A 23237-nucleotide genomic window follows, 5' to 3' on the forward strand; every position below is an offset into this window, starting at 1 on the left:
GTGATTTGATAGTTTCATTTTATTTGCTTCTTTTTATAGTTTATTTTAGCATATTTCATTTGCATTTTAGTTAAATTCCATGCATATTTTCCTTTTTGTTATTTTATGACGCCTTTGAGTACTTTCTAGTTTTGTGAGTATAATTTCAGATTTTAAGGAGACTAGTGGATTGGGATCTTTTGGAAAGCAATTGGACTTGGAGGACAACGAGGATTTTAGGCTTGATGGCTATGGAGATGATGCATGAAGCGGGCTTGTCAATTACTTGAAAGATTAGAAGAATTAAACTTTAAATTTGCAAGATGCAGGAGAATTTTCGAGTGTGCAGAGATTGATGATCGGGTGATTACTAGAGCTTTGGAGGATTTGGAAAAGTCAAATTGGGCTCAAACTGAAGAGAACTTGAAGAAAAATGGGCTAGAAGCTGATTAGACTCAAAATGGGCCAATGGAATTATTCTGGGGCCCAAAACATGAAGAAGCCCAAAAACCCCGTCATAGTCACGCGGCCGGCGTAAGAATCCACGCATCTCGCGTGGGTTCCTGCTGGGGCAATTTCGGGATTTCATTTGGAGCTCTATATTGGGAAGTTTGGTGTGCCTCATCAGCCTTATCTTTGATATCCGATTTGGAGGCATTCTCTTAGGAGTTTCGGAGCAATTTGAAGGCCAAAAACCTTGAAGAACCTCATCTTTTCTTCTATTGATTCTTGTCAAATGTTTGGTACAATCTTATCTAACTTTGTTTTCTTGAGTTTAGCCATCCTTGGCTAAACAAAACTTGGTTGACTTTTGTTGAATCCTTTGAACTTTTGTTAAATGTTGAAGAATCCATGAACTTGTGCTTGAATCTTTATGAAAATGTTTTTGTTTTAACATGTTATCACTACTTGTATGTTTACATTCATGAGTTTAAATGTGTTTGTGGTGATTAGTTCGCTAATTTCTTGATTAAGTAAAAGATCTTCAAATTAGAAAGCAACAAGTGATTTTTGTGTTAGTTTTACTTCACACAATCATAAAAACATTTTCTCCCACATGGTAGTGGAAGCTTTTGACTCCTCTTGAAATTTTCCCGACGTCACTAGCATCTTTGTTCTTAGTCCTTGGGAACTCCCTCTTGAAATACCCGATCTCCCCATATCCGTAGCAAGCTTGACTTATTCAAGCTCTATCGGCTTGACAGGCCTATCGGGTTGGCACTCTAAAACATCGACTGGTATGCCCTCTTTTGTTGTAATTCTTACAGTGCATCTTTCAGCAGGATCCTTGGAAAGAAGATTGTATGAGTGGGAAAACCCCACTCTCGGCCGAAGTATAAATGGAGGAGGGAGAAGATTCCTTTCTAGTTACTTTTTGGTTAATTACATGTCTTGCATGGAGACTTGGGGGGTGTACTTGCATGTTCAACATGGAGGTATGGTGGTTAAAAGGATGCAAAGGTGACGTCAAGTCACTATGGTCAAACTTCAGATTCCCCACCCAACCGAGATCCTCTTACCGAGGAGGGGTTCTCAGTCTACGATGCCACCGAGATGAGGAGGTATTTCGGTCCTAGGGTGGCCAAGAACATAGAGTTTTCAGTCCAACCTTGCAGCCTTGCATGGGTTTTAGGTCGGGGATTCTTGGTTGCGAGTCTTCTCGGCCCAAGCTTGAGTGTTTCAACAATAATTTGATATTTTGAACTTCTTAATCCAAGCTTAAAACATCTTTCATGCAAACTGAAATTTCTAGATATTTTTGATTTATCTCCTCAAATTTTCAAATGTTTATTACAACAAGATTGTGATGTGATTTTATACCATCTATAGAGACACCTTAGTTGACATAAATTTCCTTGTTGTCACACAGACCGAGTAGTTCTCTGTGGGGAGTGCCGATTTGGTCGTCAAAAAGAAGGATGGTTCACACTAAATGTGTATTGATTACACGGAGTTGAACAAGCTAACGGTTAAGAACAGTTATCCCCTTCCGCGTCACACAGACCGAGTAGTTCTCTGTGATGTGGTTTGATCTGTTTCAGGGTGCATCTTCCTTCTCCAAGATATATCTAAGGTCCAGATATCATCAGGTCAGGGTGAGAGATGAGGACGTGGAGAAGACCGCGTTCCTGACTCGTTTTGGGCATTACAAGTTCCTAGTGATGTCATTTGGGCTCACCAATGCGTCTGCGTTATTTATGGATTTGATGAATCGGGTATGCAGGCCGATGCTTGATTTTTCGGTTATTGTGTTTATTGATGATATCTTGGTCTATTCCAAGACCAGAGAGCAACATTAGGAGAATCTTTGCAAGCTTCTGAGGATTTTGAGGCGATAACGGCTTTATGCTATGTTCTCGAAGTGAGAGTTTTGGTTACGAGAGGTTCAGTTCCTTAGAATCCTCGTTAACCAAGACGGGATTTTGGTCGGTTAGGCCAAGATCAAAGTGGTGATGCAGTGGGAGGTTCCGAAATCTCCATCGGATATTAGGAGTTTCTTGGGGTTGGCAGGGTACTACCATATATTTATTTAGGATTTCTACAAGATTGCGGTACTCCTTAATGATCTGACGAGGAAGGGATGGATTTCTGGTGGGGACCTTAGCAACAGTCAGCATTTGATACCTTTCAGCAGAGGTTATGTAAGTCCCCAATTTTGACTCGCCCAGAGAGAATTAAGGATTTCGTGGTATTTTGTGATTCTTCCATCACTGGTTTGGGGCGGTCCTCATTTAAAGAGGACGGGTGATAGCATATGCTTCACACCAGCTGAAGCCGCACGAGACGAGGTATCCTATGCATGTTCTGGAGTTGGGGGTAGTGGTTTTTCCCTTAAGATTTGGAGGAATTATCTTTATGGGGTCTGATGTACTATCTACACAGATCACAAGAGTTTGAGGCACATTACGGATTAGCCGAACCTGAACATGAGGTAGCCTAGGTGGCTGGATGTAATCAAGGATTATGAATGCGAGATCCTTTACCATCGGGGTAAATCGAAGTCAGTTGGGTCTTCTGATGGGGTATCATGTATGAGGATATCAGTGGATTCTCCACTGCTGGGATTGATTAGGAGGCCAGGCCAAGGGTGTTCAAGAAGAGAACTGGAAGATAGAGAGGATCATGAGTGATATCACCAGATTTGTTATGGAAATTCGTAGATTATTGAACCATTGTGGTTGGGTATCGGTACCTATGTCTCGTGGCGTCAGACAGATTATGTTGGAGGAGGCTCATAAGTCTCACTTTTCTATCCATCCTAGGGCCACCAAGATGTACCAGGATCTGAGATTGAGCTATTGGTGGTCGTGTATGAAGAGGGTGATCACCTGGTACGTGGAAAGGTGCTTGACCTGTAGGATGGTTAAGGCCGAGCATCAGAGACCGCATGGCAAGATGTAGCCTCTGGAGGTTCCCATGTGGAAATGGGAGAAGATTTCGATGGACTTCATCACCAATTTGTCGAGGACGACAAAGGGTTTTGATGCTATATGGGTCGTAGTGGATCGATTGACCAAGAGTGCCTATTTCCTAGCGATTTAGAAGAGCTCTTCGGTCGACAAGTTGGCTGATGTGCATATTCGCGAGATCATTTCTCTCCATGGGGTTCCGATCTCCATTGTTTCAGACCATGATGTTCGGTTCACCTCCCGTTTTTGGCATAAGATCAATGAGGAAATGGGCATGAGATTGCGCTTCAGAACAACTTATCATCCGCAGATCGAAGGCTAGAGTGAGCGGATGATATAGACCCTCGAGGATATGTTGTTGGCCTGGGTCATTGATTTTGGTGGGAGCTAGGATTCCTACCAACCTCTTGCGGAGTTCTCCTGCAACAACAGTTTTCACTCCAGCATTGGTGCTCCGCATTTTGAGCTCTTGTATGGGAGGAGATTCCATAACCCAGTCTGTTGGGGTGAGGTTAGTCATGGGGTAGACCAAGGTGGTCCTTCAGACTATAGAGATGATTCAAGATATCAGGCAGAGATTGCAGACTGCTCAGAGTCGGAAGAAGAGCTATGCCGAACGACGTCGATCTGAGTTGGAGTTTCAGGTCGACAACATGGTGTTACTGAAGGTCTCACCTTGGAAAGGTGTGATTAGCTTCAGGAAGAGGGGGAAATTGGGTCCTTTGTATATTGGGCCATTCTGGATTATTGTCAGTGTTGGCGAGGTCGTTGCAGATTGGATCTTCCTGAAGTGCTCAATCTTATTCATATCACTTTCCATGTTTCGTAGCTGTGAAAGTGTGTATTGGATGAGGATGTAGTAGTGTCCTTGGATGATATTAAGGTTGATAAGTACATGAATTATGTCCAGAGGCCTGTAGCTATTCTGGAGAGGAAAGTAAAAGTTTTTCATAGCAAGAAATTACCTTTGGTAAAGGTACGATGGCAGCAACGGAGGGGCTCCGAGTGGACCTGGGAGCCGGAGGCTGAGATGCAGGAGCATTATCCAGATTTTTTCTCTATAGCAGACTTCGAGGATAAAGTCCAGTTCAAGTGGGGGAGAGTTGTGACACCTCAGGTTTAAATTATTTTCAAATTCATCCCTTGGTTTATGTTATATGTCAATTTTATCCCTAAGTCCAAGAATTATGACTTGAAGCCCTAGTGACATTTTGGTAAAATGAGTTGGAGGAGTACACTAAACGTACATGTGTGTACCCTGAGCGTACTAGGTTCTGCCCTAGTACGTTGGGGGTACACTCACGTACTTTGGGCGTACTCACGTCAGAAGGAAACCCTAAATTTTAGGATTTTGTGAATATTTAAGCATCATATTGGCTCATTTCCTTTCCAACTTTCAGCCTCTACTTCCTTGTGATGTTTTTGCAAACCTTAATCTTTGAGCGTGCCTTTTTGAGCTCAAGTGTGTGTTTTTTCTTGTGTTCTTAGTGTGTTAGAGGAAGAAGAAGATTCTTGGAGAAGCCTTGGTTAAGGAGAAACTTGTGGATATGGGATTCTTACCTGCTTGAGAAGCTCCAGAAAGTATAAAGCTTAAATCTTTCCTTGTTTTCTTTTAGATCTTGCCATTCAGGAAATCTGTGTTTTTGGTCCCTTTTCTTGGTATTAATGAGTATATGCTACTCTAAGAACAAATGATCCGTCGTTTCTAAATAAATGAGGTGCAATAAGTCACAAAAATGTTATCTTGGCTCTTTTGGTGCATGCATGAGGTCTTTAGTGGTTAAGACAAGCTAGAATCTTGATGTAGGGCCTTATTAACACATGCATGACCATAAAGTTGGAAACTTTATGGTTTGGAAAAACTTTTTGGACCTAGATCTAAAATTTGGACGTTGGACTGAATAGGATAAGATCTTAATCAAGTTGTGCATGGCCACCACCAACGTTGGGCATACCAAGGTGTACATTGGGCGTAGGTGGTCAGCAGCGCATTTTCAGTCAATGCATAGTACGATGAGTGTACAGATCGCATACTCAGCCTGTTGGGTTTTAAGTTTGGGCTTCAAGCTTTCGACCACCTTTTGGGCTTGGATGCTTGGGCCCTTATTAGTCCACCAGATTATGAGTATTATGAGTATTTCAGGTACCTCAAATGATCGTAGGAAGGCAAAGGCTTGATCGTGCACCTCCTCATGTTGTGTTTTGTGATTTTGGGAAAAATCTAATGTTCAAATTATTTTGAAAACTACAATGTAAAGAATTGCGATTTTTGGTTGGTTGAAAAAGTTTAAATTTTTATGATTTTTTACAGATGTTACACTTTGAAAAGCCTGACAACTCCGAGCCTCTGGCCATTTTTAGTTAGATTCAATCAATCATGCTGCTCGGGTGAGTTTCACGACCCTAATTTTAGATGTTTTGGGGAAGTGTTCATGCTAAATATTTATATACAAGTTAATATAATGTAAATATATGATCATATGTTTTGGGTCAACATAAATTTTATTAATTGGGATATAGTTGTTTCGAATCATATATACTCATTATATATCTAATATTTTGAAATCATTTAACTATCTTAGACTTGTTAGTATGTTGTTGTTATTATGGGATTTACGTTGGTTAAAACCTAGTTTTAGTTCAAATTATAGTCGTTATGCTTCTTATATTTTATTAAAATTATAGGAAATGATAAAAAATTTAATCTAGTAACATAAGGTTTTAGACACATTTGTGAAACTGTTGAAACTCACAAAGTCTACATGAGATTGGAAATTCATCAAGTAAGACTAGAAATCTTAGTAAAATCCTCCTCCTATAACTTATAATCTCGTACGAGCAAGGAAGTTATGTATACATCTATACGGGTTGACACCCCCACCCGTAGTTTCTAGCTACAACCCTTTGTCTAATCATTCATCCCAATGTCAAACCGAACATTTCATTTTAGTCCTGACATCGATGATGCGTGCAGATGACTGAAATTGTATGACACTTTTTGTCCCAAGAAGAGCTTTTATGCATCATATAGAAGCGGTTATTGTCTCATTGTAGTGTAATTACACTATAACACTTGCCAACATGTATTTTATGCAAGTAGCAGTGTCAAATTTAAGAAACATAAACTCTTAAACATACAGTGCTTAAACTATGGTACGTATAACATTTATACTATAAGTAAACATTTATACCAAGCACACACTCATATAGAATTGAAATAGTATTTATACGTAGCTACAACACTCGTCTAAAATGAAATAAGAGTTCATATGTAACTAGAATATACGTAGTTTGGATACTCATACGAGATGTCTTTTATTGTGTATAAACTTCTACTTAATAAGTTAGCAATATAAACAATACCTATATTGGTATATGATTACAAACACTTATTTTTTTTATACAGTTAAGGTTAGAAAACTACTATCCTATATATAGTATAACCATACTTTTTGTTTTAAAATTACTAAGACTCAAAACCTGTGGACTCACCAACTTTATGTTGATGTATTTTCAAAACGCATGTATTTTCTGGGGCATAATAGTGTACTGGAAGGAAAAGACTAATCTAACTCCTATTAAATATTAATAAAGGTATTTATTTTGTACCATTCAATATATGCTTAATAACTATGGTCCAAAGATGAAGCCACGCAACACGGTGTTTTCGCCGCTGATTGAGGGTATGACACATTGGTATCAGAGCTATTGACTATAGAGAAGTAGTACTTGCTTATGAAAGCAGGACTATAGTCCGGGGCTTAATCTTTAGGTTTAGGTATATCCTTAACCTACAAAGAAAAAGTATTATTAATTATACTACTAAAGGACTACGTATGGTAACGATGACAGGATAGACATGTTTAATGGGTTGTTGAATTTTATAACGATTATACGCCAAAATAGTCCTACCCACCGACTGTCCTGACTGGCAGTTCCTATGCAGAAAATTTTTGCGTTAAGTTTGAAACATGCACCTTTATAAAGGCATCCCTTACTTGGTGGAACATCTATACCAAGACCATGTGCATTGAATTTGCCTATTCCATAATTTGCGAAGAACTAAAGGTGATGCCCATAGAAGAATATTTCCCTAGAAATGAAATATTGAAGTTGGAACAAGATGTATGGAGCTTAATAATGAAGGAAATATAGATCTTAGCCTACACCTCTCGACACAATTATGTCGCAATCCTATGTCTGAGTTTTGTAACCCTAGAGTACAAAAAGATCGAGAGGTACATAAAGGGTTTAACGACAAAAGTAGAAGAAATGGCTACAACTTACAGAACCAACACATATGACCATGACAAGAAATTAGCAATCAAGCTAACAAACCAATTAGTATGTGAAGAAATTATGATCAAAAAAGAGAATTACACAAGAGCTCAGAATGAAAAATGGAGTTACGATGGTAGTTCCATGGAAACCTCAAGCCAAATCTCATGGAAGAAACAAAAAACCAAGAGAGCTTATACATCATCAACTAATCCACAAAATAAGTACATGGGGGGAACCCAAAGTGTAACAAATGTAACCTTCATTGTCATGTTAAATGCTACACCTGCAGCAAGTGCAACAAGAAAGGACACACTGCCAACTTTTTCAAAAACGCAACTTCTACAACACCTAACCAAGAAACAAGTATAGGAATGGATGATGAGGAAGAACGAACTTCTTTTAAATACAGCGAAGTGGCACATTTCAAGAGATATTGTCTAAATTTAAAGAAACAAGAAGTGGTTATCAAGATAGAGCAAGTGTAAAATACGAGATCTTGAACATACATGAAGTAACATCTAGCTTATATGCTATAATAATTTGGACTCTAGGTTCCGATAAGAGCTTAGGCACAAACTAAGTCATAAATCCAATAGACTACATAAATTGTAACGCCCTGTTTCAAATCATTTCCCATTTAGGGGTGGTGATCAAGGATTGGGAATTAGTAAACTTAGGACCCTTAAAGAATTGATATTTGGACTCATTTGGAGGTGGATGATGTAATTTGGCTGATTCAGGTGTCCGGTTTGTGTTTTAGAACCAAAGGGTATTTTGGAAATATGTCAACTCAGGATTTTCTGGAAATTGGATGTTTGTTCTACAAATTGTAAGGCAAGTATGAGTTGATTATAGCGTAGAGCTTCATGTTATGATTTCATGAATATAAGGATCATCGGAATCGAATTTATAATGAAGAAGTTATGGATTTCGGAGTGCTTTAGGGTTTAAGAGGAAATACTAGTACGCGGGGCATACTGATGTGAAGGGCGATACGTGATGTGTAATGTGTTGTATGCTTAGCGTACTAAGAAGGAAGGATTAGGAGTGCAAGGTCTCATATGTTGGGCATACGAGGAGTACGTGAGGCGTACAAGGTGTAAGTGAAAACCGTAATGGAAAACGTACCCTATATAAGCACTTTAAGTCTTTAGGGTTGGCCTCTTTAACAGCCTCCAAGTCCCCAAAACCCTATAAATCATCCCTTAGCCTCCATGGTGGTGTTTTTGAGCTCATTGTGTGCATCTTGGTGTGTTTTGGTTCATATTCAAGAAGATGGAGTTTGGTGCAAGGTTGTGGATCAAGCATGAACTTGTTGATCCTAATTCTCTACTTTATTTCCAGCTTGTTTGAGATAAAAAGCTATGAACTTGTTCATTAATGGATTAGATCTACTATATATGAGTTTTGATTCCTTTTTGGCCGAAAGAATAAGATCTAGTGGTTTGCTACCACTCCAAGACCTATTAGTTGCCACTCTTGGTGTTTTTAAGGTTCTAGATTCATAAAGTTGTCTCCTTTGGGGTTTAAAATCCCCTATGCATGAGATTGTGTCCATTTCCTAAAATTTTAATGATATATATTGAATTTGGGTTCTTTTGGGGCATGTAAAGTCATCAAGTCAATCACCTTATGGTTCTGGACACTTAGTAGGACACATATATGTGGTTTAAACTTCTAGACTTAAGCATAAAGAGTTTAATGAAGAGTTTGGCTTAATGGATGAGTACGTTGGGCGATCAAGTCACTACGCATAGCGTACAAGCTAAATAGTGTATACGCTTAGGATACAGGTGAGTACACCCCGCGTACTCAGTCAGGTGGGATTTTGCATATTGTGCTTCAAGTTTGGGCCTTCTTTTGGGGTTGGGTGTTTGAGTTCTTAATGGGCCATATGATTACAAGTGTTTTGGACTAGGAAAGGTGGTTAGGATAACATAAGGCCCATGTAAGGGGTATGGGCACAATTTGGAAATTTGGGCCATCATTGGGCCTTGGTTGATTAATTGGCTTTTGGGACTTTAGATTGTGAGTTTGGGCCTTAGTCTTGGACCAAGGTAGGTTAGGGGTAAAATGGTGTTTCTACCCTAAGTATGGATTTATGGTTATGGATTGGAACCCAAATGTTAATTGGGTTCTGTTTTGATATTGATAGTTCGAGGATCGGAAAGCCAACAACTAGGGATTATCTGTGTGATTCGGCAGTGCTAGATGAGTCTCCTCACTATGTTTAGCGGGTCAAAAGCACCAATTATAGCCCATGTTTTTTATGTTAGGATGCTATACATATGTGTGACTCTTGCATGGGTATGTATGTATGATGAGCGGGGCTCAATGTCGGGCAAAGCCCGGCGATTGTATTTTATGTTGTTATCTTTGTGAGTATAGAATGTGTTACTAGGATTATGTGTTTGTATGATGGGTGGTGCCCGTTATGTGAGTGTGGACGGGGCCCATTATGTGAGTGTGGGTGGGGCCTGTATCCCAGTGGGTGCAGCCCGTTATGCAAGTGTGGGCGGGGCCCGTTACACTCAGTGAGCGAATCCCATTATATGCTTAGTTATATATGGTATGATGTATCTTGGGGAACTCACTAAGCTTTGTGCTTACGGTTTTCACTTTATGTTTCAGGTACTTTGTTTTTTAAATGGAAGAGCTCGAGATGATTGTAGAGCACACATCACATGTTTTAGCGTTCTGTGATTTACTCTGATTTGATGATGTTTTGATAAATCTTGATTAACTTAGTTTTTTATGGAAACAATATGTATTCACGATTTATTAATCTAAAAATGAAAAATTTTATAACATTATTTTTCGGACAATACAAGTTGGTATCAGAACCTTGGTTTGAGGGATTCGGACATACTCTTGGGCGTGTTTGAACTCAAACTGAGAATTTGGTAAAAAAATTCAAAAATGAAAGAAAATGATTTAAAAGGGGAAAACATGTTTTCTAATACAATAAGGGGTGGTATGTATGCAATCGAATGAGCTCAAGTAAGTTTATCCAAAAATACCCATACATGTTATCTAGTATGATTTTATTTATGAATCATGTAAATCGCATGCTAGTTAGGGCTAAGGGTCTGCTCAATTTTTTATGATGGAATGCTAGGAGAGATGCCTCGTATGCGTATTGTATGAGCTTGTAGGTTTTCATGCTAGTTCTAATTAGCCAATGATAGGTTGGCCTGATGTGTGATGCCTTGTAGCCTAGGAAGCATGGGATACTAGATTGGGTATAATTTGTATGTGTAAGGCAATCAGTTGCAGGAATTGGAGCTCCTAGTATGAGTTGTAGTATGTAGGATTGGATGCTCGTGACTATTCTATGGATTGGAGTGCTACTGCACGAATGTTGCTTGCTTTGTACTTTGTGTAACTCTTAGGTGATGCGAGTTAGCTATAAAGTGAATATGTTAAGTCATATGTGGCAAAGGTTGGATAATCTTAGAGTGACAGATTTGACCTTATTGCACAGCTCTTGTTTGGGTCTAACCATTGTAAGGATGATTATGTTGCTCAAAGGATTATCTAAACTTTGTTGCATGTAATTGTATTCATGAGGTAGGTGACTGATATTGTGGAGAGTTTTTCAGCAGTTGATGGCAAGGTGAGGTCAGGAACCTAGGAAAGGCTAGGGATCACTTTAATGGGTTTCGTTGTGTTGTTTAGCGAGTATTGGTGTATGGATTTGAGAAGGTGACTTAGAGGATTCGGGAGGATTCTTGAGGAAAGTATGGATAGGTGTGGAAGGTAGTATTAGGTTCATACTACTGAAAGCACAAGATCCATACTCGAATCGAGAAGAGACTTGGAGAATCTAGGAAGCTTGTGGGATGAGGACTCTTGGATATATTTGGATCTCTTCATGTTGTTTTCGGTACGGTGTTGAGAACATAGGAATCAAGCTCAGGTTCTGGTTTCGTCTCGGGTGCAGATACTGAGCCAATCAATGCGTGGATGCGGAAATTCATCTCATCAGAGGTTAATCGTAGTATTTTGGAATGGACCCTGGTGGTCTTGGGTTCAGTTAAGTAAAGGATTTTGTGGATTGATTCAATGCTTCGTACTTAACCTATTGAACATATAGATGGCGTGACTCACTGCTTCTCCCCATACCGTGTGTGGAACCTTCATCGTCATTAAATTGCTTCTCACCATCTCCATTATTGTGCAATTACGCCTCTCCACCACCCCGTTCTGCTATGGGGAATATGGTAAGGTGAATTGTCGATCAAGTCTTGTTTCATTGCAATAGGTGGTGAATTGATTTAACAGAAATTCACCACTCCTATCTGTTAAAATTTTCATCTTCTCACTAGTTTCATTCTCTACTTTAGCTCTAAAATTCTTGAACTATTGAAGAGCTTCGTCTTTTGTTTTTAGCAAGTATACCCACATTACCCTGTTGTAGTCATCAACCAGGAGCATGAAGTACTTGTTACCTGCTGGTGTGGGGTGAGACTGGACCACACAAGTCTCCGTCAATCAACTCGAGCTTCTTCTTGGCCCTGAAACTTCTACACGATGGATATGGGTTTCTTGATTGTTTTCCACCCAGGCGGCCTTCACATGGCTGGGATGGCATAACAATCTTTGGAATTCCTTCAATCATCCCTTTCTCAGATATCCATTTCAAAGAAGCAAAATTTACATGACCTTGCCTTGAGTGCCAAAGCCAGGTTGGGTCATCAATTTTGACAACTAGACACTTTGGACTGGCTTCTCTTAGCTCTATCTTGTAGAGACGATTTGGTGACCTTTGTACCTTCATGAGCAGCCTCATTTTTGAGTCATAGATCCTCAGAAAGTTCTGCTTGATTCTAATCTCATCTCTACCTTCTAAGAGTTGGCCAAGGATTATAATATTGCTACACAACTCCGGTATATAGTATACTTCTTTTAATTTTCTTTGCTCACCATTTTTGCATTGGAAACTAATCATACCTCTTCCTTCAATTCTAACTTCTGAGTTGTTACCAAACTTTATAGAACCTTAGATTGTGGTGTCTAGTTCTTGGAATTTGCTTCTTTCTCCAGTCATGTGGTTGCTAGCCCCTGTGTCCAGATACCACATGTTGGAATCACACCCAACATCCCCATTTGATCTTAGCTTCGGGTTGACCTTCTCTTCATTCAAAAGCAACTTCCCCTGTCTCTTCTTTAGCCTCAAAGGGTGACAATAACAAGGCTGGTTCATTATCTTCCTGGATCAAATTGATTTCATGATTTCTTTCTTTCCATGGGTTCTTGCACTCAACTGCATAGTGCCCGAACTCTTGGCAGTTGGAACAGTATATGTCACTTTTGTCTTGGTTGTGACTTCTTTCTTTCTACTGGCTAGAACCACCCCTGCCACGACCACCTCGTCCGCCACTTGGACCACCCTTGCTCCGGCATCTTCCTCTTCCTCGTGATGACCCACCACGGTTTCCTTTTGGGGCTGACTTTGAACTTCCTTCTCCTTTCTTCTTGTTTCTCTCAATCCACTCTTGGTGGGTTAAAAGAAGCTTTCTTTCTTCACTTTCACCATGCCCCTTCAACCTTTCTTCATGAGCCTTTAGCCTCCCGATGACCTCCTCAATTGTCATTGTTTCTAAGTCTCCAAATTGCTCAAGTGTTGAAGCAATTTGGAGAAACTTAGTGGATACTGCCCTAAGCAACTTCTTCACTACATAAGACTCATTCACTATGTCCCCCAATGTACGCAAAGAACTCACTAAGTTGCTTATCTTGGCAACAAAATCATCGAATCCTTCCGATTCCTTCATGTTTAAGGATTCAAACTCAGCCTTCAATGTTTGAATCCTTGTTGTCTTAACATGATCCGCTCCAAGGAACATTACTTTCAAAGCATCCCAGGCTTCTTTAGCTGTCTTTTTCTCGGATAAGGACAACAACATGTCTTCGGGTATCCCTTGGTAGATGGTAGCCAATGCCAACTTATCTTTTTTAACCTCCACAACTGTGTTGGTTGTTCTAGGTTCCACTGCATCCCATACTCCATGGGCTTGCATAAAGACTCTCATCTTTATAGCCCATGCAAAGTAATTACTTCTTGACAGCATCGGGTATTGAAAAGTGATCGGGCCTTCCTTCTCCCCATTTCCATTACTTCCTAACATCTCTTCACAAGATTGGTACTTTGGCATGCAACAACCAGGCTTTGCTCTGCTACCAAATGTTGGTACTTTGCAGGGTCAACAAAGTCTTTTTTACCAAAGCAAGAAACATGGCATAGAAAAACAAACTGCATAGGGAACAAATATTGACAAATAACAGGGAGGGGTAAAGCTGGAATAAACAGTTTTAGAGAAAAACTGCACTGTTCAAACACAGAGGATAATTTGAGGCAAAGTACTATTTATTCACTGAACAAAAACAATGAAATGGGGATACAAACAATGTACATTTGCCTATGAATTTAAACTAGAACTTAGCTAAAAACTAGAAAACAAATTTGATTGGTTGCTACTTTGATTTATTCTAAAACTAATAAAACGTGCATAAAAACAATTTTGAATTAGTCTTAAGAGTTTCGTAAACCCATGCAAATGTGCTCTTCCCTACATATAAAAGTAAAAAAAAAAATATATTTCGATTAAATTCTCTTAAGCAAACATATCAAAATCATACACAAAGAAACTAAAAAACCCACCTTAACACCATTAACGCATGGAAGGAAAATTAATAGGCATATTTTGATAAAGAAAAAATAATTAATTATTTGCTTCTTTGCACACTCACATGCCGTAGAACCAATTTGTGATAAGAAATATCCAACTAATGAACTAGAACATAAGTTTGTTTATTAACAAGTCAAAATTCATTTGCATGTTATATATATATATACTAGATATGAGGAGTCGCATAATTTTCATGGAGAAAGTGCTAATCAATAGACAAGAGCCTAAAACTCAAAAAATAAAAAATAAAATAAAATAAAAAACTATGTATATACAAACTGGTTCCGACGAGAACCCATGGGTAGCAGCTCGGACAAATTCTGAGAACCAGGACCACTTAAGTCAGTTCCTAGATTTTAGGAACTGGAATCGGCGGTTCGGAGGCGATTCTGGCTCCGAAAGCGGGTATCCGGTTTCAATGCTCACCCCTACAATTAGGTACCCCATATGACCTTAAATCACTTGTTGTGACAACTCAGCAAAAGTCTGGTTAAATTATATAGGATAAGGATGTTCTTACAAACTTATCCCAATACTCTTGATGTCCCTCATAAACTTGACATCCCCCAAAAAAAAAAAAATAAAAAAAAAAAATAACAGTACTGATCGAAGGAAGTGTTTAATTATTAGTAATGGAAGCAACTACTGATTGTTAGTTTGAGTAATTTGTACACAGTGATGGATGCGGTATTAAATTATTAGATATAACTCAAATCTTTTCTATCCACTTGACATCCCTTCTAGTTCTACTTTATTGTCATGGAAGCTAGTGTTAAATTATTAGATGCAGTTTGAGTTATTTCTACATAACTTTGTATACATAGATGATAGTTTGTGACGAAAGGTTAGATGTGTTTTTCAATGGCTGAAAGGTAGAACTAGGGAGGGTTTAAACCTCCAATGGGAGCGCCGGTCTAAAAGCCCTGTGTATTACGCTAGTGCGTTGTTTTAATATATTGCCCTCTTTATATATATATATATATATATATATATATATATATATATATATATATATATATATATATATATATATATATATATATATATATATATATATAGGGTTAGGTTCATATGAGACGGCCTAATTTTATGAGACCGTGAGACGTATTTTTTTATTTTTTTTATTTTTTTTATTTTTTTTTTTTTTGTTAATTCAAGTTCCGAAAATAATATTTAAAAAAAGAATTTTTTGATTTTTCCATTTATTTTGCATTTTAAAATTATTTTTAGAATATGTACAGTGTAATATTCTATTTAAAATATTTCACGTATTTTTCAAAAAAAATAGAATTTTTTTTTTATTTTTTTTAGTTAATTCAAGTTCCGAAAATAATATTTAAAAAAAATTTAGATTTTTCCATGTATTTTGCATTTTAAAATTATTTTTTAGAATATGTAGTATAATATTCTATTTAGAATATTTCACGTATTTTTCAAAAAAAAAAACGGGATTTTTTTTTATTTATTTATTTTTAGTTAATTCAAGTTCCGAAAATAATATTTAAAAAAAGAATTTTTGGATTTTTTCATTTATTTTGCATTTTAAAATTATTTTTAGATTTGATCTCACGGTCTTACAAAATTAGAATGGTCTCAAATGAACCTGAACCTATATATATATATATATATATATATATATATATATATATATATATATATATATATATATATATATATATATATATATATATATATATATATATATATATATATATATACACACGAATAGTCTTAGGTAAAAAAAAAAAAAAAACTTTCTCCATTTTGAAGGACAAATTATTGCCGGTTTTTCTTGCATATCTCTTTTATTTTAATATGAGAATAACTTTTGTTATGTGTAGATCATATTAGATCTTTAATAATTAAATTTTAAATTTTTTATCTTTTATTTAAATATATTAATTAAATTATTAACATTAAAATAAAAATTAAAATTAAATTAATACAAATTATAAGATAATATATTTACGGAGTATTTAAATCAAGTAATCAACGATTATAATTTTATATAATTAAACTCTTAATTAATAATTTATTCAAAATACTTTATTAATAATTTTAAATTTATTTAGTAACTAACAAAGATGACCAGAATAATTAATAAACGGTTAATAGAGAAAATGTTTGAGATCTTGTATATGCGTATAATCTGTGGTGTTATCATTTCTCAAGCTCGTCACGTCAACTAATACCCATTAAATTTTGTTTCCGATAATCAAATATGATTGTTCAAAGATATATAGATTAATGATGTTAGATAAGCCACTTTGAACGGGTATTTTAAGTATAATCATCTCGGTGCTATTTACCACGTTCTAAAAGATTACATTACACGATTATATGGCTTGATTGACTTTTCATTTAGTTAGGGTAACATTTGGTGGTCGATAATTATGTTCATAAAATCCGAACCAATGATAGCATACCCTTCAATGATATTAAAAGTATAGACTCAGAATACGTATGAAGGGTTTTTCAATATTATTCACATAACAAACAAGTACATATATAGGGTATACAATACAGAATAATTATCTACCTTCAAAACTAACTATCGGATATACACCATACAAGATAACCACAAAACTAATTATTATCTAAAAAGACTCTTGACCACACTCCCCCTCAAGCTGATGAATGTATATCGATCATTCGAAGCTTGTCCAAAGAGTCGTTGAATATTCGCACACACACAGCCTTGGTTAACATGTCAGCTAACTGCTCATTCGAATTCACATACGGTAAACTAATCGTCTTTTTCTCAAGATGATCTTTAATGAAATGCCGGTCCAATTCAACATGTTTAGTCCGATCGTGTTGAACTGGATTACTCGCTATCTTCACAGCCGCTTGATTATCACAAAATAACTCCATAGTACCCTTCACATTTATGCCCAGATCCTTTAACACCCGTTTGACCCAAAGTAACTCGCATACACCGTGAACCATACCTCGAAACTCTGCCTCCGCACTCGAGCGCGACACAAACTTCTGTTTCTTACTACGCCACGTTACAAGATTACCACCAACAAATACAAAATAACCTGACGTGGACTTACCGTCAGACTTGTCTCCTGCCCAATCAGAATCCGTATACCCTTTAACTTCTACGCTTCCATTTCTGCCAAAGAACAAACCCTTACCCGGCGACGACTTCAAATAACGTAGAATCCGGAAAACAGCCTTCATGTGACTCTCACTAGGAGCATGCATAAAACGGCTTACAATGCTAACCGCATATGCAATATCCGGTCGTGTATGTGCAAGATAGATTAATTTTCCGACCAATTTTTGATACCTCTCTCTATTGGTTGGAACTTGACCTGTCGATTCTGTAAGCTTATGATTCACTTCTATAGGAGTATCAATCGGTTGACACTCCAACATTCCCGTTTCTGCAAGAAGGTCTAAAACATACTTTCGTTGACACATTACTATCCCATGCTTAGATCTAGCAACTTCAATTCCCAAGAAATACCGTAAGTCCCCGAGATCCTTCAATTCAAACTCGCGACTCAACAAACCTTGTAGTGTGTTAATCTCGTCTGGATCGTTGCCCGTAACAACCATATCATCCACATACACGATTAGGGCTGTGACCTTATCACCGTAACTCTTCACAAACAAAGTGTGATCTGCGTCTGATTGTTTATACCCGATCTTTCTCATGAACTTTGAAAATCTTCCGAACCACGCCCTAGGGGATTGCTTCAGCCCATATAGTGCTTTGTTCAATTTACACACCTTGCCGCCATAATTCATTCCAGGAGGAGGATCCATAAGCACTTCCTCTTCTAGATAACCATTGAGGAAAGCATTTTTCACGTCGAACTGCTTAAGTGGCCAGTCTTGATTTGCCGCAATTGACACAAGGACTCTAATAGTATTAATTTTAGCCACTGGTGCAAAGGTATCTTCATAATCAATACCGAACTTTTGCGTGTAACCCTTTGCAACTAACCTTGCGTTGTACCGAGCCACCTTTCCATTTGAATCGAGCTTCACAGTGAACACCCATCTACACCCTACGGTTTTCTTTCCAGTTGGGAGTAACACCTCTTCCCACGTTTGATTTCTTTTGAGAGCGTCAACCTCTTCGGACACCGCTTTTCTCCATTCAGGGTGTTTCATTGCGTCTTGTATGTTTTTCGGAATCACCACGGATGATAACTCTTCCACCATGCAACGTTGAGTGTCGGCTAGCTTGGCCGTCGAGACAAAGTTATTGATCGGGTATCGAGACTTCGATGTTAGATCCGGTTGATATTGTTTACGTGGTACCCCTCTATTACGTCTAACTGGATACCTAGACGCAGGTGTCTCATGTTCCTGTTCACCCACAACTTCACCATACACGTTAGAGTTCTCATTAAAAAACATACCTTGCGACGTGTTTGGATCAGACTCGCTTGGATGAGGCTCGCTTGGATCAGACTCGCTTGGTATCGGGCTCGTTGTACTCTCTGTTGGTGTACTATCTGTTTGGGCTTCACTACCGTTTTGCCCATCTCCCCCTGAATCGGATCCGCCATTACCTATGTCGTCCGGCCCATTCTCGCTTAGTCCATCTTCATAAATCGCATTTCCGGATGGACCCAACTCATTGGGCTGTATATTTCCCTCATTAGATTTCTCCCCCTGAGGGAAATATTCAGGTGTAAAATATGGAATTTTTTCATGGAAGCTAACATCACGAGTAACATAAACCTTCCCACTTTTCGGATCAACACATCTGTACCCCTTCTTGTAATCAGCATATCCAATGAACATGCATTTTTTGGCCCGTGGTTCCAATTTTCCATCATTACTATGCACATAGGCCGAACACCCGAATACTCTTGGTTCGAGATTGGGTCCGATGATTAATTCCAGTTTTTCGTGTACTACTTGTAAAGGTGTTTTGAAATTGAGGACTCTTGAAGGAGTCCGATTCATTAGGTACGCCGCACTCCGCACAGCTTCTCCCCAATATTGACGGGGTACCTTCATGTCGAAAAGAGATGCTCTTACAATCTCGAGTATTTGTTTATTCCGTCTTTCCGCGAGCCCATTTTGTTGAGGAGTATTGGCGCATGATGTTTGATGTCGAATGGAGTTTGCCTTACAAAATGCCTCCATTTCCTGATTAACATACTCACCTCCATTATCGGATTGGAGCACTTTGATCTCACATTTAAATTGAGATTTAATTATCTGATATAGTTCCTTGAACACATGCGGTACTTCACTCTTGTTTTTCAATAACGACACCCAAATCATACGTGAGAATTCATCGATAAAAGTTACAAAATAACGATACCCACTTGGGGTTGCAATTTTAGCCGGACCCCAAACATCCGAGTGGATCTTCATGAATGGAATTGTTGTTTTGTTTTCACTGGGAAGATATGAGACTCTATGATGCTTAGCCAATTCACAAATATCACAACTAGAATCAAATGTTTTATTATTCAAAAATAATTCAGGTTTTAATCTTTTTAAATACCCAAACGACAAATGTCCTAATCTACGGTGCCATAACCACGCTAACTCGTTTCTTCCTTCTACGTTATACGCCTCCGCTAATCTTTCTTCTTCGAGATAGTACAACCTGCCCCTCCTAGTACCATAGCCAAGAATCTGATCCGTCGCGATATCCTGAAAGAAACATTTATTTGGCCAAAACGAGACATAACAATTGAGTTGGTCAATAACTTGGCTAACAGATAACAAACTTAAAGATAAGGATGGGACAACAAGGATTGATTCAAGATTCATTGATTCTGAAATTTTTGCTGAACCTTCGGAAATTACGTCAGCCGATCCTCCGTTTTCCGTTTTAATTAAACTTTGTGTTGGTTGGGTTTTAATTTCCAATATAGAAGGATCGTTTGTCATGTGATCCGTAGCGCCGGAATCAATGACCCATTCATGACTAAAAAATCGGGATATAGTAGGCTTACCGTGATCACTAAATGACTCGGTATGTGCCGCAACCGGAGTCCCATCATCACCTTTTGTTGTAGCCATGGATGTCTGTCCCACCTTCCTTCGTGGCCTCTTTGAGAAGTCCCACCATTCGGGGTACCCAACTAGTTCATAGCACCTTTGTTTTGAGTGTCCCTCTTCACCACAGTGGGTACACACAAAATTATTCTTCTTATTGTTGGAACTCTTCTCCTTTTCTTTCTCCTTCACGGTGCGACTCCGAGTAGCCAAGTTCACGACACTGTCGGTCTCGCATTTCACGTCCTCCATTGTAGATCATTGTTGCTGATCTTTGCGAACGAAAGCATAGCAAGCTTCTAGGTCCATTGGAGGGTCCTTACGCAAGATCTCTCCCCTCGCTTGATTGAATTCAACGTCCAATCCCGCGAGGAAGATGTGCACTCGGAGTCGTCCCAAGATTTTGTTCAAGGATACGACCTTATCAACTTCATCTTCATGACCCATTAGTCGGGTATCAATCTCCTGAAAAATTCCAACCAATTCGTTATAGTATGCTGCGAGTGGCTGTCCATTTTGCTTCGTGCTGAACGACCTCCGATTCAACTCGAACAACTGCGTTTCATCCGTTCCATCGTAGAAGGTTTTCGCCACGGCGTCCCAGATTTCTTTTGCCGTCTTCAACCGGATAAACGTCGAGATCAAGGTTGGACTCATGGAATCGATGAGCCAACTCTTGACTCGATTATTATCCATTAGCCAGGTTTCGATCTGTTTCGCGCCGGATTCAGGTTTCTTGGAGGTTCCCGTCAAGAACCCAAGTTTGTTTCGAGCGCCAATCCTCATCTCCATCAGTTGGGACCACAACTGATAATTGGTTTCGTCCAGAATGATCCCCGTCGGAAAAGGAGCATCTTGGACGATGAGACGAGGTTCTTGAGGAGCGGTGGTATCCTTATCAGTCATTGCGATTCGAGGTTATTCGTGCTTCGATTTGTTTTTGATGTGGGTTTCAAACGGTATGCTCTGATACCATATAGACTCAGAATACGTATGAAGGGTTTTTCAATATTATTCACATAACAAACAAGTATATATATAGGGTATACAATACAGAATAATTATCTACCTTCAAAACTAACTATCGGATATACACCATACAAGATAACCACAAAACTAATTATTATCTAAAAAGACTCTTGACCACACTCCCCCTCAAGCTGATGAATGTATATCGATCATTCGAAGCTTGTCCAAAGAGTCGTTGAATATTCGCACACACACAGCCTTGGTTAACATGTCAGCTAACTGCTCATTCGAATTCACATACGGTAAACTAATCGTCTTTTTCTCAAGATGATCTTTAATGAAATGCCGGTCCAATTCAACATGTTTAGTCCGATCGTGTTGAACTGGATTACTCGCTATCTTCACAGCCGCTTGATTATCACAAAATAACTTCATAGTACCCTTCACATTTATGCCCAGATCCTTTAACACCTATTTGACCCAAAGTAACTCGCATACACCGTGAACCATACCTCGAAACTCTGCCTCCGCACTCGAGCGCGACACAAACTTCTGTTTCTTACTACGCCACGTTACAAGATTACCACCAACAAATACAAAATAACCTGACGTGGACTTACCGTCAGACTTGTCTCCTGCCCAATCAGAATCCGTATACCCTTTAACTTCTACGCTTCCATTTCTGCCAAAGAACAAACCCTTACCCGGCGACGACTTCAAATAACGTAGAATCCGGAAAACAGCCTTCATGTGACTCTCACTAGGAGCATGCATAAAACGGCTTACAATGCTAACCGCATATGCAATATCCGGTCGTGTATGTGCAAGATAGATTAATTTTCCGACCAATTTTTGATACCTCTCTCTATTGGTTGGAACTTGACCTGTCGATTCTGTAAGCTTATGATTCACTTCTATAGGAGTATCAATCGGTTGACACTCCAACATTCCCGTTTCTGCAAGAAGGTCTAAAACATACTTTCGTTGACACATTACTATCCCATGCTTAGATCTAGCAACTTCAATTCCCAAGAAATACCGTAAGTCCCCGAGATCCTTCAATTCAAACTCGCGACTCAACAAACCTTGTAGTGTGTTAATCTCGTCTGGATCGTTGCCCGTAACAACCATATCATCCACATACACGATTAGGGCTGTGACCTTATCACCGTAACTCTTCACAAACAAAGTGTGATCTGCGTCTGATTGTTTATACCCGATCTTTCTCATGAACTTTGAAAATCTTCCGAACCACGCCCTAGGGGATTGCTTCAGCCCATATAGTGCTTTGTTCAATTTACACACCTTGCCGCCATAATTCATTCCAGGAGGAGGATCCATAAGCACTTCCTCTTCTAGATAACCATTGAGGAAAGCATTTTTCACGTCGAACTGCTTAAGTGGCCAGTCTTGATTTGCCGCAATTGACACAAGGACTCTAATAGTATTAATTTTAGCCACTGGTGCAAAGGTATCTTCATAATCAATACCGAACTTTTGCGTGTAACCCTTTGCAACTAACCTTGCGTTGTACCGAGCCACCTTTCCATTTGAATCGAGCTTCACAGTGAACACCCATCTACACCCTACGGTTTTCTTTCCAGTTGGGAGTAACACCTCTTCCCACGTTTGATTTCTTTTGAGAGCGTCAACCTCTTCGGACACCGCTTTTCTCCATTCAGGGTGTTTCATTGCGTCTTGTATGTTTTTCGGAATCACCACGGATGATAACTCTTCCACCATGCAACGTTGAGTGTCGGCTAGCTTGGCCGTCGAGACAAAGTTATTGATCGGGTATCGAGACTTCGATGTTAGATCCGGTTGATATTGTTTACGTGGTACCCCTCTATTACGTCTAACTGGATACCTAGACGCAGGTGTCTCATGTTCCTGTTCACCCACAACTTCACCATACACGTTA

At 38.7% G+C, this 23237-nt stretch overlaps 1 protein-coding gene across 1 annotated transcript; it reads right to left on the minus strand.

Moving 5' to 3' along the window:
- Positions 1-20605: 20605 nt before the first annotated feature.
- LOC145045885 (uncharacterized) lies at positions 20606-21253 on the minus strand. Its single transcript, XM_078994175.1, has one exon. It carries the CDS (start codon positions 21251-21253, stop codon positions 20606-20608), a length of 648 nt encoding a protein of 215 aa, XP_078850301.1.
- Positions 21254-23237: the final 1984 nt, after the last annotated feature.

The sequence above is a fragment of the Lactuca saligna genome, chromosome 5 (genome assembly GCF_052625555.1).
Source record: "Lactuca saligna cultivar CGN05327 chromosome 5, ASM5262555v1, whole genome shotgun sequence".
Taxonomy (NCBI): domain Eukaryota; kingdom Viridiplantae; phylum Streptophyta; class Magnoliopsida; order Asterales; family Asteraceae; genus Lactuca; species Lactuca saligna.

Bases quoted from the DNA above. Each gene is read 5' to 3' on its own strand.
- LOC145045885 (XM_078994175.1), bottom strand. From the start codon at position 21,253: ATGACTGATAAGGATACCACCGCTCCTCAAGAACCTCGTCTCATCGTC.